The sequence below is a fragment of the Neomonachus schauinslandi genome, chromosome 11 (genome assembly GCF_002201575.2).
Source record: "Neomonachus schauinslandi chromosome 11, ASM220157v2, whole genome shotgun sequence".
NCBI lineage: Eukaryota > Metazoa > Chordata > Mammalia > Carnivora > Phocidae > Neomonachus > Neomonachus schauinslandi.
In genome coordinates this window covers 89,279,775-89,297,456 of record NC_058413.1, presented here as the reverse complement: position 1 = coordinate 89,297,456, position 17,682 = coordinate 89,279,775, and the positions used below count along the sequence as shown (strand labels likewise).

At 47.8% G+C, this 17,682-nt stretch overlaps 1 protein-coding gene across 1 annotated transcript; it reads left to right on the top strand.

Moving 5' to 3' along the window:
- The first annotated feature begins 2,319 nt into the window (after positions 1-2,319).
- LOC110586242 (TIR domain containing adaptor protein) lies at positions 2,320-16,221 on the top strand. Its single transcript, XM_021696435.1, has 4 exons — positions 2,320-2,821; positions 12,573-12,731; positions 14,211-14,795; positions 15,406-16,221. The coding sequence occupies exons 2-4, from the start codon at positions 12,665-12,667 to the stop codon at positions 15,423-15,425; spliced, it is 672 nt and encodes a 223-aa protein (XP_021552110.1). The 5' UTR covers positions 2,320-2,821; positions 12,573-12,664; the 3' UTR covers positions 15,426-16,221.
- Positions 16,222-17,682: the final 1,461 nt, after the last annotated feature.

The following is a 17,682-nucleotide window of genomic DNA, read 5'->3' as shown; positions in this document are numbered from 1 at the left end:
GAATGGGAGTAGAGACAGTTAGTAAAACGTTCATTCCCCCTCAAAAGCAGCCTTTGGGGAGAAGAAGGGAAAAGATGGGCCCGACTGATTATCAGCTGTGTGAGGGAGGGCGGACCGGGGACTGGAGTGGTGCTGCCCCATGAGGTAACAGGAGAAGCCCCTGGGCTGGGTAAGAGCCAGGACTGATGAGGCGAGCAAAAGAGGAAGAGCCTCAGGTGCTGAAAGACAGGAAGGAACTTGCCAGGGGCATGGGCTAGGGACAACTCAGGCCAAGCCCAACATCCATGATAACCCTGTAAGCTAGCCTCGTCAGGTGCCCAGTATTCACTCACCCTGCCTTCAGTAGCTACCCCCCTCTGTGGGTCAGAAGGAAAATGGCCTTCATCTGGCTCCTCACCCTGAAGCTACTTCAAGATGACAAACACTGTACTCATTTATTAAGAATGCATTAATGAGGACTCGTAGGAGAGCACTTACCCTGCCATCTGTCTTCCCTCTCAGTCCAAGCCTCCTTCACCTTTGCCCCAACACTGAGCTGTCGCCATGCGTGCCCTCCACCCGCTCTCAGCCAGGCTTCCCTGAGTGCCTGTGCCCTGCGCTGGAGCCCGAGGGGAGCCCTGGCTTAACTCCAAACAACAGGGTGGAACAGGGCTGGTGAGGAAAGAGGTGGGACGGGCAGGGTTAAGAAAGCCGTAGAAAGGAGCCTTGCCAGAAGGGGGCGCGGGAAGAGCACAGCTGGGAAAGGGAGCGCACGGTGGGTGGAGGGAACAGCGGAGGTCAAGCGCCCGGCCGGGCAAAGCAGAGGTGTGTTGGATAAAGGGTCAAAGAAACCCTTCCTGTACTTCCTACCTACTTCATCTCACCTACTCCTCCCCGCAACACTGGGAACCAGGTACTGTCATCTGACCACGAGTGAAGTGAACCGAGACAGGCCACATAACTTCCCCAGGGTCAGAGGGCTAGTAAGTGATGAGCTCTGGATGTGAACCCCGGCGGTCTTGCTCCAGAGCCGCTCCAGAGCCCTCGTGTACAGTCCGAGACCACACTGCCTCCCAGGATTAGCCACTAATTCGCTCTGCTGGCTGGTGAGAAACGTAGGAAATCAGACTGAAAGGGAGATCATGAATCATGAATCTTCCGTCAGTCCTATTAAACTAGCTGCATCGTCCAGCATTTGGGAGGAATGTTTCCCAAACTGGCATGCCATGGAACACTGCTCAGGAAGATACTGGTATTTCTACTACGCTGAAACAAGTCGGGGAAAGGATACGTGTTGCCTTCCCTCCACCCTCCACCCCCCACCCCGTCCTGGTGCTTCACAAAGCTCATCAGCAAGCGGGCAGGTAAAGAAATCCTGCACTTTAACCCAGGACTCAGCCAATGTCTTGCTCATCACTTTTGTGCAGCAGGGAAGCGCGGGGTTTGGCATCGGCTTCCAACACCGGCCTCAGTTGTGTCCCCCCTCAACCCCCGCCCCGCCCCATTTCTGCGGTTGAGAGCCCCGCGACCACCTGCCATGTGGACTTTGGACAAGTCTTAAATCTCCACTTTTTTTTTCTTTTCTTTCTTATTCCTCCCTCCCCTCCCCCCCGCCCCAGGCCGCGCAGGGGGGAGGAGTAGAGGGAGAGGGAGAGAATCTTGAGCAGGCTCCACGCTGAGCAGAGCCGCACCAGGGTGGACCTCAGGACCCCGAGATCACGACCTGAGCAGAAATCAAGAGTGGGAGACTTAACCGATTCAGCCACCCAGGCGCCCCTCCACTTTAACCGTAGAAAAAGAAAAATGGTTACAATGGCTGGCCTTGCAGGTCGTTAAGAGAATTAAATGAATGGAACAAGGGTTTCTTTCCTTCTCCCCGACACAGAACAAAGCCGAGGCTTCAGGCTGTGCGCGTGGGTTTCGGGGGACGCGGGAGCACCGACTCTTCTCCAAGTTTCTGCGGGTTTGCCGGCTCCGGAGCTCCCAGGGCCCCGGGGGCGGGGCGGCGAGGGGGAGCATCGGGGAGCGCGCTTCCCAGGCGGGGCGGCCGGACGGCGGGCCGCCGGAGGGCCTTGCAGGCTCAGGGCGCGGGCCGGGGAGGAGGGGCCGCGGGCCGGGCCGCCTCGCCGCTTCCGGGGGAGCCGGAGAGCCGGGCGGCCATCTGCCCGGGTCTGCGCGCCGCACTTCCCCTCGCCGGGGGCGACCGGCACCGCGCGGGAGCCCGAGCCGACACCGCGCGGGAGCCCGAGCCAGCCCCGCGGTCCGCACCGCGGCGGGGTCGCCGCCACCCACGCGCAGGTGAGCCCTCGGCGGGGCGGGGTCCCCGCGGTGGGGGTGGGGGTGGGACTGTGGGATCCCTGCGCCCCGGCCGTGCCTCCCGGACTGGCCGCATCCCTGCGGCACGTCTGCCCGGGGGGACCGCCTTCCTCTCTCCTGCCCCCTTTACCTGGCTGCCTCCAGCGGCCTGAACGCGGAAACGGGGTGGACAGGCTCTCCCAAGAAAGCCGTCACTTTCTCCGCCGCGAAGAAGCTTGTGCAGGGAGCCCCTCTCCTTCAGTGTGGGTTGAAGACCCTGGCTCGGTCAGGTTGTTTCCATCTTTAACTGTAGTGTTTCTACTACAGTCTGCTCACATTTTTCTTTGCTCTTCTGATGGTCTTTGCGAGTGTTCCAGCAAGAACATGGCTTTAGTTAGGGTTCATGACCTACCGAGGCATTTCTTTGACGAACATCTATCTTGGGCAGGCCAACGTGTGCAGTGCTGGAGTGACCGCAGTGGACAGGGAAGGGTCAGCCCTGTCCTCCCCCTGAGGACGTAAATTAAGAAATCCCAGCACAACCCTGGTAAGTGCCACCAACAGAGGGACAGTCTGGAGTACCCCGGTAGCTGAGACACCTAAGCCAGAGGGCACCTAGGGCCAGGAGTGATGGACTGTCAGAGAAAGTCACATCTAGTTTGTTTGTTTTTTTTAACTTTTAAGGAACTATTGAAATACGACCTGCATACAGAGAATTGCAGTCATAAGTGTACAGCTTACCCAGTTTTCAGAGAGTGAACATTTCCTGCACAACCCGTATCCAGAATAAATAAAATACGGCTAGCACTCCAGAACCCTCTATGTCCACTTCCATTGACTGCTTTCATCTAAGGGGAACTATTATCCTGGCTTCTCACATCATAAAAAGCTTGCCTGGTTTTGAAGTTTTGATATGTGGACTCATGTTTACCTACTTTTTGTGTATAGTACTTTATACTCAGTATGTGAGATGCAGCCGGGTTGCATTTAGCCGTGATTCATTAATCTCAACTGATGTGTGATTTTGCACTGTACAGATAGAGCACAATTTATTTCTACTTTCTACTGGGCACTTGGGTGGATGGACATGGGTTGTTTCCAGTTTGGGTTTGGTTTTTTTTTTTTTAAATAGTGCCTCGAGGATTCTTGTGGTTGTCTTTTGGGGGACGTATGTAGCAGTCCTGTTGGGTATATGCCTAAGAGTGGAATTGCTAGGTGTGTTTATGTTCAGCTTTAGCATAGTTTAGTGCCACATGGTTTTCCAAAGTGGTTGTAGGAATTTACACTCCCACCAGCAGGGTGTGAATTCCTATTCCTCAACATCTTTACCAGTACTTGATACTGTCTTTTTCATTGTAGCATTCTGCTCAGGGCTCGAGCAGTGGTGTTGCACTGAGGTTTTAATTTGCATTTCTCTTTTGACTAATGAGTCTGCATCTTTTCATGTCTGTTGGGCATTTGGATATCCTTTTTGCAAAGTGTTCAATTCTTCTGCCCATTTTTTTCAATAGATTATTACTTTTTTTAAAAAGATTTTATTTATTTATTTGACAGAGAGAGAGACAGCTAGAGAGGGAACACAAGCAGGGGGAGGGGGAGAGGGAGAAGCAGGCTTCCTGCCGAGCAGGGTGCCCGATGCGGGGCTCGATCCCAGGACCCTGGGATCACGACCTGAGCCGAAGGCAGACGCTTAACGACAGGCACCCCAGGTTATTACTTTCTTACTAGTTTGTAAGAGTTCTTAAATATTCTGGTTATGAAACATTTATTGGATATGTATTTTTAAAATATCGTCTCGGGAGATTGCCTTTTCATTTTCACTCTCTTAAAGGTGGCTTTTGATGAACAACAGTTCTTCACTTTAATGTTGCCCAGTTTATCTCCCCCCCCGTCATGGTTGTATTATTTATGACCAGTTGAAAAAATCTTTACTTACCCCAGGGGGTAGTGGGTGGGCAAAATGAGTGAAGGTGGTCAAAAGATACAAACTCCAGTCATAAGGTAAAGAAATCCTGGGGATGTAAATTGACAGCATGGTGACTAGACTACAAAACTGTATTGCATATTTGAAGGTTGCTAACAGAGTGGATTTATTCTCATCACAAGAAAAAAATGTGTAACTATGTGGTGATGGATGTTAGCTAGACTTACTGGGTGACCATTTCACAATATATACATATATCGGATCATTGTGTTGTGCACCTGAAACTAATGTTTTGTGTCAATTACATCTCAATTTTAAATAATCAGAAGATGAAGTCAGGAAGATAAACTCCTATATTTTCCTCTAAAAGCTTTATTGTTTTTCTCACTTATATCTGCCATCCGTTTGAAATTAAGTTTTTTGTATGGTATGAGATTTGGGTCAAGATTTATTTTTTTCCACAAGGCTATCAAAATTGATGCAGCACCACTTTCCACTGCTTGGCAGTGTCAGCCTTGTGATCAGGAGACTGTACGGATGTGGGTCTGTTTCTTTTTTTTTTTTTTTAAGATTTTATTTATTTATTTGACAGAGAGAGACACAGCGAGAGAGGGAACACAAGCAGGGGGAGTGGGAGAGGGAGAAGCAGGCTTCCCGCCGAGCAGGGAGCCTGATGCGGGGCTGGATCCCAGGACCTGGAATCATGACCTGAGCCGAAGGCAGACGCTTAACGACTGAGCCACCCAGGCGCCCCGAATGTGGGTCTGTTTCTAGACACCCTGTTCTTTCATCCGTCTGTGGACTCATGCACAGTACCATGCTCCCTTAAATAATGCTTTATAATAAGTGTTTATTATTTTATTATTTATCTTTATTATTCTGGTGGTGGAAGCTCTCAGCATTGTTCTTCTTTAAGATCTTAGGTATTTTTTTTTTATCTAGCTATGTCTCCCAAAGCTTCTTTAAAAAAAAAAAATACAGGGGCACCTGGGTGGCTCAGTCGTTAAGCGTCTGCCTTCGGCTCAGGTCATGATCCCAGGGTCCTGAGATCGAGTCCCGCATCGGGCTCCCTGCTCTGCGGGGAGCCTGCTTCTCCCTCTCCCACTGCCCCTGCTCGTGTTCCTTCTCTCGCTGTCTCTCTCTGTCAAATAAATGAATATAATCTTTAAGAAAAAAAACACAGTGGGCGCCTGGGTGGCTCAGTTGGTTGGGCAACTGCCTTCGGCTCAGGTCATGATCCTGGAGTCCCGGGATCGAGTCCCGCATCGGGCTCCCTGCTCGGCAGGGAGTCTGCTTCTCCCTCTGACCCTCCCCCCTCTCATGCTCTCTCTCTCTCAAATAAATAAATAAAATCTTAAAAAAAAAAAAAAAGAAAACACAGTATTGTATCTATCCAGCTATTAACAATTCAGTTGAGCACTTTAAGTGACGCTGTCTTGCAAGTCCTAACGCTCCTGCCCAACAAGTGTCTTAGCAAATGTTTGAGAAGCAAAAGTTAACCTTTGAAACCAGTGTTCTTAACGTCAAAATCAAGTGTCAAGATAATTTATTCATCAAAGAAGTGAAAAACTCTTTCAAACAATTTAAACCTTTAAACAGACCAGTCTTTAGCACTCAGATTCAATGCTTTCTCCGTTCACTAGCATGACAGACAATAAAGATAGTGTAGTAGTTTCCTGCTGTTTCTCTAACCAGTTACCAAAAACTTAGTGGCTTAATACAGCAGGCATTTATTAGCCTACAGCTGTGGCAGCCAGAAGTCTAAAGTGGACTGGCAGGGCTATGTTCCTTCTGGATGCTCTAGAGAAGAATCCATCCACTTGCCTTTTCCAGCTTCTAGAGGCTGCCTGCATTCCCCCACATCACACCAACCTCTGCTTCCGTTGTCCCTCCTCCTCTCAGCCTGACCCCCCTGCCTGCCTCTTAGAAGGACCCTTGTGATGACATAGAGCCCTCTCAGGTCATCCAGGATACTCTTCACATCTCAAGATCCTTAATCTCATCTGCAAAGTCCATTTCTGCCATGGAAGGTAGCATATTCACTGGTTCTGAGGATTAGGATGTGGACATCTTCATGGGACGTTAACTTGTCCACCACAGACAGTGATTCCAGCTTAACAGAAATGTCATATGAATTATATAAAGTACATATTCTAATCATACGTCTTCATAGTTTCAGTACATTCCCTGTATAAAAGAGATTGGACAGGGGCACCTAGGTGGCTCAGTTGGTAAAGCGTCTGCCTTCGGCTCAGGTCATGGTCCTGGGATCCTGGGATTGAGCCCCGCATCGGGCTGCCTGCTCCGCAGGAGGCCTGCTTCTCCCGCTCCCACTCCCCCTGCTTGTGTTCCTGCCCTTGCTATCTCTCTCTCTCTCTCTCTGTCAAATAAATAAATAAAATCTTAAAAAAAAAAAAAGAGAGAGATTGGACACCTGTTAGGTATTGGATAATACTTAATACACTTTGTATTTTGTACAGTGAAACCTCGTAATAGTTCCCTCACATAGTATATTCCTACATATAATACTGCAAAAGCATTCTAAAAAACACTAAAGGTATCGTGCTGTTGCTTTTTTTTTTTTTTTAAAGATTTTATTCATTTATTTGACAGAGAAAGACACAGTGAGAGAGGGAACACAAACGGGGAGTGGGAGAGGGAGAAGCAGACTCCCTGCCGAGCAGGGAGCCCGATGCGGGACTCGATCCAGGGACTCCAGGATCATGACCTGAGCCGAAGGCAGTCGCTTAACCAACTGAGCCACCCAGGCGCCCTGTGCTGTTGCTTTTTTAAAAGAAGCTTTTACTAATTTTCTATCAAGTCTTTGTAGTTATCTACAAAGTAGGTATTTAGGTATGTATCATTTTACTTTATGAATTTTTAAAAAGCCCAAGGAAAAATGACTGTACCTAAGGCCACACAACAAATCCAAGACTAAACAGAGCTAGTAATTAGACCTTCCATTTGGAGATTTAGGTTCATTATCTTCTCATCTGTTTGACAACTATGTCCCCTCTATCTGAATATATGACTAGTACTAAATCTTGTAAAGTTTAAAGCATGTTTAAGTGTGATGGTCTCATAGCTTCAGCTGCACAGGAACTGAAAGATAACAAGGAAGGTGCAGTGGAGTTTTAGATTCTAGAAGTAGACCGTGTATAGGGTTAATGGAACTTAATCTGTCATCTTGCTCAATTATCCTATGTCAAAGATGCAATTTTTTCCTGTATTTAAACATTTCCGTAACAATAGTCCCAAGGGCTTATACCAACCCACTTACAGTGGCATATGCTGTTGGGCAACTGGATTTCTTCTTAACCAAGCAATGAAAATAGGCAATTACCAAAAATCAGCATGTATGACCAAAAGGGCAAGTCATGTCCTAAAATGAGAAACTGAAACTTTTAAATCCACATCTGTTAAGAAGATTAAAGTATTATGTTAGTTTCTAACCTTTAAACTACCATTAAGAATATCAAATGATTCTCCAGTTTATATCAAGGCCAAATAATGAATTTTAAAATTAAGACAAAATTGACAAAATATTTAAATAATTTATAAAACCCAGAGACATTATGTCTGCTACTGAGAGAAAGGGCATCTGGAATGGTTGAAATGAAGATGTCGAGGGACAGCAACCCCAGACCTGGAAAAGGATTTCAAAATCACCTGTTATCAGGCATTGCCTTAACTTCAGCCTACCACTCAGACTGTCTGAAATCCGAAGAATATGAGGTAGGAAAAGAAACACACATATATGACAGTGTTCACCTTTTAATGTCTCCTTGGCTGGCTTAGCAGCGAACTGCTCTTCTCTTTCAAGATGTCTCTGGTTCCTGTGCCCACTCCTCTTCTTCTTCCTGCCCCCCTGGCTCCAGTGGTTTAAGGTCTTTTTTTTTTTTTTTTTTTGAACTTTGATATAGTTTCATGAGTCATCAGTAACTCGTCTGATAGGCACTGGCTTGGCATAAAGGTGTGTAGCATTCAGCAGTGAACAAGCATCATCCTCAACCTTGAATAACATCCTTTCAACTTGGAAATTTATTACTGTGTGTTTCACAAAACAAGTAGTTTTTCTGTGAGTTCCCAGGGGTCTGTTTTGACCTCTGCAGACAGGTCAGAGTGAGAAAGCAAGCAGCTCTGCCCACCGCTCCAGCTTGAGAGCCAAGTTCTCTGCCAGCCCTTCACGTGCGAATGCTGCAGCCCCACCTCGGATCAGGGGGTGGGGGGGCTCTATTCCACATACTGTCTTCCCAGAAACCTAGGCTGAAAGAGCCTCCACCATCAGGGGTATCCTGGTCATCGTGGTGGAAGGGAAACACAACAAACTGCCCATTGAAGACATTCTTGGTCCTCTGCATTTCCATATAAATTTAGAAGCAGTCTGACAATCCCTGCCCCCCCCCCACAAATTCCAGAATTTGGATAACACTTACCTTTAGATTAGTTTGGGGAAAATTACAATGCTGAGTATTCTAAATCATGAACATAATATATCCCTCCAATATCTAGATTATTTTATTATTTTTTTTTAAGATTTTATTTATTTGACAGAGAGAGAGAGAACACAAGCAGGGGGAGAGCAGGGAGAGAGGGAAAAGCAGGCTCCCCGCTGAGCGGGGAGCCTGACACAGGATTCGATTCCAGGACCCTGGGGTCATGACCGGAGCTGAAGGCAGACACTTAACTGACTGAGCCACCCAGGTGCCCTGATCTAGATTATTTTAAATATGTACTAACTATTTTCTGAACATTATATGCCGAATCATTACCACTTTACATAAATTATGTCATGTGGTCTTCACAATAAAGCTGAGGAAGTTCTAGTTTTATTTCCATTTCAAAGATGGAGAAGCTGAGGGGCGCCTGGGTGGCTCAGTTGGTTGGGCGACTGCCTTCGGCTCAGGTCATGATCCTGGAGTCCCTGGATCGAGTCCCGCATCGGGCTTCCTGCTCGGCAGGGAGTCTGCTTCTCCCTCTGACCCTCCCCTCTCTCATGTGCTCTCTCTCATTCTCTCTCTCTCAAATAAATAAAATCTTTAAAAAAAAAAAAAAGATGGAGAAGCTGAAGCTTAGCAAGATTAAGTAGCTTGCCAAAGGCCGCGATTAATAAGAGGTGAGAATCCAGGCACTCTGCTTGTAGAGTCTGTAGACTCTACCACTATGTGACTCTATCTCCCTGAGTTGACAGCTGAGGGAGAGGGGAAAGGAAGAAGTGGGGGGGAGGGGTGTTTCTATGGGAAGACGGATAGGTGGATGGAGGGAGTTATTCAGAAGGCAGACTGGAGGAAGTCTTTCAAGGTTTCTTGCATGTGCTCTCTCAGTACTTCTCAGCATCTACCTGGATACATAATTATTTGTCCAAATAGCAACTGTGGTCCGAGTTCAGCATTGACACAGGAAGTCCTTGTTTGTCTGTGAAACTGTTCCTCCTTCTATTTTGAATGTTAGCCTTGCTGGATAGAGTATTCTTGGCTGCAGATTTTTCCCACTTAGCTCTCTGAATAGATCATGCCTTCTGGCTTGGAGAGTTTGTGCTGAAAAATTGGCTGCTAGCCTTACGGGTTTACTCTTATAAGTAACCATCTTCTTTTGTCTTGCTGCTTTTAAGATTTTTTCCTTACTACTATATTTTGCCAGTTTAATTATAATAGGTCTTGGTGTGGATCTGCTTTTGTTGATTTTGTTGGGGGTTCTCTGTGCCTCTTGGATCTGGATATCTGTTTCCTTACCTAGATTAGGGAAGTTTTCAGCTATTATTTCTTCAAATAAATTTTCTGCCCCCTTTTCTCTTCTCCCTCTGGGATCCCTATAATACAAATGTTATTATGTTTGATGGAGTCACTGAGTTCCCTAAGTCTATTCTCATTTTGCATAATCCTTTCTTCTCTCTTTTGTTCAGCTTGCTTACCTTCTAGGTCACTAATTTGTTCCTTTGCTTCTTCCACCCTGTTGTCATTGCATCACACGTGTTTACCGTCTCATTTATTGCCGTTTTTATCTCTCAACAACCATTTCTTAACTCTGTGGTAAGGGTCTCCCTGAAGTTAATTATCTCCTCAAGTCTAATGATCAGCCTTATGAGTGTTACTCTAAATTCTCTATTAGACAGACTAGTTGTACCTGTTTTTCTTGGATTTCTGGCCGTGGCCTTATTTTGTTCTTTCATTTGGTGTAAATTCCTCCATGTGCACATTTTATCTAAATCTCTGCCTTCTTCTCTGTGTTAGAAAAGCCAGTTGCGTCTTCTGCTCCTGAAGGCAACGGCCTTATGAAGAAGAGCTCATGCAGTGCCCCGGGCCTGGCATTTCAGTTAATGTCTCTGGCATGTGCTGCATGTGCTCTGCTGCTGTGTTCTGGCTGCCCTGTCCTTTGGGCCAGTTGTCTGCAGAGGCTCTCCTTGCCGGCAGTGAGCAGTGTTTGGTCCCTGGCCTGAATGTGGCGAGTTTTAACTAGGTGTGCTCTGGTTTGCTTGTTAAATGTGACCTGATAACTCCTTCCACTGGAGCCGAAGCCCTGCAGAACACTTCGGTCAGGAGACATGGTGTGGGCAGGGGTTTGGGTTGGGTCTTCTGGCGGAGGGGGCCACTGCCCGGCAAATGAGACAGACTGGGCCGGGACCGAGACCAGAGCTTGATGGAGAGGGGCAGTCCCACCAGAGTGCCGGGGCCGGGGCGCGGTGTAAGCTGGTTAGGCAGCCAGTGTCCCCCAGAGCTGCCTCCTGCTGGTGGCTCTGTTTCTGGGAAATGGTGCTGGCCAACTCCTTTGTTCCTGGAAAGGTGTCTCTGCCTCTCCGGAGAGTGAATAATCTGCCCCCAGTTGCTTGCCCGCCTTCTCTCCAGGAGCAGGGCAGTACCCTCAGGGCTCTATCCCAGCCAAGTCCTCCAGTCTTTTAAAACTCCAGGCTTTAAGCCCCGCTAGTTGCAAAATCTCACAAATTTCAGCCCCTCTCGCCTTCCAAGCCACTGGCTTTGGGTAAACCGCTCTCCTGTGCGTATCTCCTGTGCGCTCCTCTCTCTCAGCCCTTCGCCACTGCCCCCCGCCCCGCTCCGCAGAAGCCAGGAGCCGTTTCTCCCCCATGCCAGGTCTCTGCACTTCCTACCTTCCTCGGTGTGGCTTCTTCTCTCCCTTTAGTTGTGGAGTTTGTTCTGCCAGTATTCCGGTCGGTTTCTGCGGGTATTTAGGGTGATTTGAGAGGTGTTGTTTTTTTTTTTTTTTATGTTACGTTAATCCCCATACATTACATCATTAGTTTTAGATGTGGTGTTCCATGATTCATTGTTTGTGCATAACACCCAGCGCTCCATGCAGAACGTGCTCTCCTTAATACCCATCACCAGGCTAACACATCCCCCCAGCCCCCTCCCCTCTAGAACCCTCAGTTTGCTTCTCAGAGTCCATCGTCTCTCAGGGTTCATCTTCCCCTCCGATTCCCCCCCTTCATTCTTCCCCTCCTGCTATCTTCTTCTTTTTTTTAACATATAATGTATTATTTGTTTCAGAGGTACAGGTCCGTGACTCAACAGTCTTACACAATTCACAGCACTCACCATAGCACATACCCTCCCCAGTGTCTATCACCCAGCCACCCCATCCCTCCCACCCCACCCCCCACTCCAGCAACCCTCAGTTTGTTTCCTGAGATTAAGAATTCCTCCTATCAGTGAGGTCATATAATACATGTCTTTCTCTGATTGACTTATTTCACTCAGCATCATACCCTCCAGTTCCATCCACGTCGTTGCAAATGGCAAGATTTCATTCCTTTTGATGGCTGCATGATATTGCATTGTGTATATATACCACATCCTCTTTATCATTCATCTGTCGATGGACATCTGGGCTCTTTCCACAGTTTGGCTATTGTGGACATTGCTATAAACATCGGGGCGCACGTACCCCTTCGGATCCCTACATTTGTATCTTTGGGGTAAATACCCAGTAGTGCAATTGCTGGATCGTATGGTAGCGATTTGAGTGTTCTCTAGCTGAGTTCGGGGCACTTGGTGAGCCCACGGCCCTCCTACTCCGCCGCCATGTTTCCCCCCCTCCTCCCACAATGAAAGTCCTTATCCAGAGCTTCCGGCCAGCTGCCCTGCCCCAGAACCCCAGGGTGTGCTCCTGGCCGGGTGCAGTGGGGGACAGTCACTCAACTGCTCATGCTGGGCTCCCACTCTGTCTCACCACTCTCCACAGATCTGGGTTTTTCTGGAAGCCGGATCCAATCCAGTGGTAGATGTGGGATAGGGATCAAGGACCAGTAGAGGGACTGAGCCTCTGTCAGGCATTAGGAGAGAACATCTAGAGCCCATACACTGGGACTGAGAGTAAGGTAAGTACAATTTTTGTGATCCTCTCTCTCTGTCTCTTATAGGATGGCTGTTCCATAAGGTCACGACTGAGTCCCCTCCCTTCTCTCACTTTACCAATGCCTGGTCTCATGGGGTTAGTTTTGAGCCCCATACTATGGCATCATCATCCTCCTTCCCAGCTCCTCGCTCCCGGTCCAAGAAGCCTCTGGGCAAGATGGCTGGTGAGTGGAAGCCGACTCCTAATTCCGCTCTTGTTCACAGCTATGAGTGTACTCCTCTGCGTTCCTGTTGGTGAGGTGGGAGGGCTGCCTGGCCCACATGCAGCAGGAGATGCAGGGAGGCTGACGATTGTGGGCTCCTGGGCTCCGGCCTTGACCTCAGAGCCCAGATGCTTTGCGGTGAGTGAGGAGAGAGGCACGCATCATAGAACCTTCAGTCCTTTGGGCTCACAGCTTTTCCATGCATGCTCAGCTAATTTTCCTAACCTGGAAACCATGGTGCAGAGCACTTAGCATTGTGTTTCTTGTCATGGAAGTCTTTCTGAACCATTTAGACGAAGAAGCCAAGCAGAGTGAGAAATTAATCTCCAGAACACTAAACTTTCTGTCCTTATCAAAAGCTGGGGAAGCTGAGCTGGTCTCATTATGGAATACTTACAGTATACCAGACATGGCATTATCTCAGTTAATCTTCAGCAACAATTAAAATGAACCTGTGTTACAGATGAGGAAATGGTAGACATAGACTGACTTGCTTAAGGTCATACAGCAAGCAAGCTGCAGGTCTACAATCAGATCTATGCCTGGCTCCAAAGTCTAGATGGCAAATCACTAGGCTCTCCGCTCTTCAGGTGCTCTGAGCAGTAACCCTCTTCCATGCTTTTGTTTTACCATTTAGCAACAATCTGGGATTTCCTGGGGCCAGACAGATGCCAATCCCTCCCCTCTTTCCCTCCCATAATGGGTAGCCCACCGTAATCTAAATCCACCTCCCCTCACTGCAGAAAGTGGGTTTGGAAATTGATTAATCCTGACCAGCTTAACATAGCTTTACTTACAGACTAGCAGATGGTTGGCTAGTCACTACGAGTGGGAAGTTTAGGGTAGAGTGAGCTGACAGTACCAGAAATCAAAGGGCCTGGAATAGGGCAAAGACATCTTTCCTAATCAGGCTGATGAAAGTCAGAGTTCTTTCCTTTCTTTGTTCTGTTGTTGTTTATTTAATCATTGAAGTATAATTGACATACATTATATTGGTTTCAGCAGTACAATATGATTCAATATTTGTATATTTTGTGAAATGATCACCACAAGACCTAGTTAACATCCATTACCATACATAATTACCGAACTTATTTTCTTGTGATGAGAACTTTGAAGGCTTCCGCTCTTGGCAACTTTCAAATAGGGAGTACAGAATTATCAACTATAGCCAGTATGCTGTATGTTACGATCTCACGACTCATAAAACAGCCAGAGTTTTTATGACTTCCCCAAACCTTTAAAGATGATGGGACGTTCAAGGCAAGTCCTGAAGGATGTACCAAAGAGCAGAGCGGTAGGTCTCTGAGAGTGGGGTGGCATGGTCTGCCCGTGGGGGGCGATGGGCGGACCTGCCAGGTGTGGGGTCCTCTGTGCAGGGCCATGAGGACGCAGTCTGATGAGACTACCCGGCCTGAGCAGCGTTTCTCTGCCCCACAGACTGGTTCAGGCAGGCCCTGTCAAAGCCCAGGAAGCTGCCGGACTCTGCAGAGAGCACCTCCAGGGACGTTTCACAGCCGAGCTCCCGGTACGCCCCCCCCGCCCCGGGCCTCAGCTCAGCCTTGTCTCGCACCCCCCCGCCCACAGACGTGGGTGCCAGCAGCAGCAGCAGCAGCGGCCGCTGGAGCAAGGACTACGACGTCTGCGTGTGCCACAGTGAGGAGGACCTGGAGGCCGCCCAGGAGCTGGTCTCCTACCTGGAGGGCAGCACCGCCAGCCTGCGCTGCTTCCTGCAGCTTCGGGATGCGACCCCAGGCGGCGCCATCGTGTCTGAGTTGTGCCAGGCCCTGAGTAGCAGTCACTGCCGGGTGCTGCTCATCACCCCAGGCTTCCTGCAGGACCCGTGGTGCAGGTACCAGATGCTGCAGGCCCTGAGCGAGGCCCCTGGGGCGGAGGGCCGCACCATCCCGCTGATGTTGGGCCTCACCAGAGCCGCCTACCCTGCTGAGCTCCGGTTCATGTACTTCGTGGATGGCCGGGGCCCCGATGGCGGCTTTCGCCAAGTCAAGGAAGCAGTCATGCGCTGTGAGCTATGGGGAGGGCATGGGGGAGGGGGGAGGGCGGCCGGGGAGAAAGGGAGCTCGGCCGCAGCGCCACAGCGTCTGGTCTGCTTTGGTTTTTAGGAGACAGCCGTTGTAGCCCCGTAGCTCAGAATGCAGGCTCTCGAAAAGACTGTTACTCGTGGAAGTTATCTGACCCCTCTGTACTTGGGTTTCCCCATTGGTCAAATGAGAATGATACTATGTACCTAAAAAGTATATGCACTAAACAAGTGTTCAGACCACGGCCCTGCCCAGGTAAAGTACTCCTAACAGGCAGAGCCTACCACATATCAAATTCTCAATAAATATCAGCCATTATTATCATTATAAGTATTAGGTTTCTCTCACTGAAGTCAGGTTGGAGATGTCCACCCAGAGCCAGGAAAATGCCCGGAGGGACATTAGCTTATGAAGGCAAAATAGTGCAAAATAATAGGAAAGAATTGTGTATCTGGGGGGGGGATATTATATTACAGTGGGTTTGGAAGTAAAATAGGTAAAAAGGTAGAAGAGGCGGGACCTATTGGAGGAAACAGAGATGCTAGGATTTGGGAAGGGTGACAAGCCCTGTGATTCTGTTCGCTCTCTTGCAGATCTGCAGACCATCAGCTGACACTTCTTACTTCACCATGGGATCCAGAAAGTTGGAGCGAAGCTGAAAATCCAGTTAGAGAGCCCAGGGCCTCACAGGGCCTCAGAGGGCCTTGGATTCCAGCTGCTGTGACGAGGTGTAAGGAACCAGAGTTTGTAGCACTTTGTATGTAATCCTGGGGTCAGATTGCCCATCGGGCACTCATTACTGTAGGCTCCCCAGAAAGGCCATGGGGAAGCTGGGGACTCCCCCAGGAAGGTCATGGGGAAGCTGGGGACTCCCCCAGGAAGGCATGTGGAAACTGGGGACTCCCCAGGAAGGCCATGGGGAAGAAGTCGTAGGTGTTAGGAGGTGCTGATAACGAGATCACCCGTGTTTTGCCTCCTGCCTCACTGGACACACACAGCCTGGCACATACCTACATCTTCTTCCCCTGGAACCGGGCACTGGTATAGAGAAGCACCACCCCACCCCCACCCCCCAGAAGAGGTGACTCACCTGGGTCATGAGCTAGAAGCCTGCACTGCACGCTTCAGCGGGGCTGGTTTCCCCAGTGGCCTGGCATCAGGAGAAAGCAACAGGTACCAAGTCCTTCACACACTACTGCCCTTCTCTTTCCCAGGGACGTTGTCCACTCCAGAAGGCTACAGGGAAGATGCATTCAGCACTGTACTCTATTTACTTTTATTTCGTGTGTGACATGAAGACGCAAACCTAGAAACCTTTCTGAATAGTCAGGAGGGGGCAGGGAGCAAGTGGGCTGAAGAGAAGGAAAAGCTCAGCCCCTATTGCTGGCTCAGAAGCCCACCCACCGATGCTTTCCCTCACGGGGGCCTCATCAAAGGTCTGACTAGAACTCATGCTTTTACAAGCTTCTTTACCTCTGTACTGAGAGAGGTCAGCAGTTTTCTTCTGGCAGATGATTGTGTACCTCGTAGGACAAAGTTTCATTCATCTGTTCTCAGTAAGTCTGTTGTTGAACCGAAATGAACTTACTCCCCTGATGGGTATTTTGTGCCTCTTCTCTCACTTCCCCCTCCTATGTCCCCTCCTTTCACTGGAAAAAATGTATATATTTGAGATAAATTAACACAATGACATTAGTTTTAGGTGTAAAATATGACTTGACATATATATTATGAAAAAAATTTTAATTATGAATTATTTTATTACATACAGAAAGACTATACTGTCCGCTCATGTACCTTCCACCCAGCTTAAGAAGCAAAACCTTACAATCCCTATGGTGCCCCCTTTGTGCCCTTAATCACCTTCTCCCATTAGAAGAATTTTGAGTTCTGAATTTTGGGTTTCTTTGGCTTTTCACTTACACGTCCCTGACCACATGTTTACCTTTACATGGTTTTGTACTGCATGTAAATGGTATTATAATGTTTGTATTCTACAAATTCTTTTTGTTGACCACATGTAAGGTTTATCCATGTGGATGCATGTAATGCCAGGAAATTCACTTTCATTTCAATATGTAAATGTACTAACAATGGACATTTGGTTGTTTCCCATTTGTTGCTATCAAAAGGAATGAGCTTATGCACATTTTTGTACATGCTTCCATGAGATTTTCTAGGATTTAACCGGAATGGGGAACAGCTGGGTAGTAAATACGCATCTTCAGTTTGGGTAGAAAATTCCAAATTTTCTTCCAAACTGATTATGTCAATTTATGTTCCTACCATTTGTGTATAAGATTTCCCACTTTTTCATGTTCTTACTAAACACGTAGAATCATCAGAGTGTAAAATGTTTGCTGATCTGGTGGGTGAAAACTGGTATCCTATTGCCATAATATTTTCTCTTTTTTATGAGAAATTCCATGTATATCATATAACAAAGGGGAAGACAAAAATCTGATGAATCCCTGTATACCCATCACCCAGTTTCAACAGTTACCAACTCAGAGCTAAGCTCCTGTCAATTAACTCCAATTCCCTCCCCACCAGATCCCTTTGAGGCAAATCCCAGGCATTATTTTATTCCTCTGTATTAAAACTATGTATGTTTTTAGGAGTTTTTTTTAAAAATGTATCTTTTAAAGAACAGAAAGCTTTATTATTTTTAAATATAAAAACGTTTACCTATTACCGTAATCGGTGTTTTTGCATCTTATTTAGGAAATCCTTCCCTGTTTCCTGTAATTTCTTCTGGAGCTCTTTCCCATTTAGATCTTTAATCCCCGGGGATGTTTTGCTTGGATTTGATTTTTGTTGTTGTTGCTTTTGGTTTGTTAGTCAAAGGTCCAATTTTTTTCCCCATTTGA

Excerpts from the sequence above, each read along its gene's own strand:
- LOC110586242 (XM_021696435.1), top strand. The coding sequence starts at position 12,665 with ATGGCATCATCATCCTCCTTCCCAGCTCCTCGCTCCCGGTCCAAGAAG. Across the intron at positions 12,732-14,210 it reads GCCTCTGGGCAAGATGGCTG|ACTGGTTCAGGCAGGCCCTG; the intron begins GTGAGTGGAAGC and ends TCTGCCCCACAG. Across the intron at positions 14,796-15,405 it reads CAAGGAAGCAGTCATGCGCT|ATCTGCAGACCATCAGCTGA; the intron begins GTGAGCTATGGG and ends GCTCTCTTGCAG.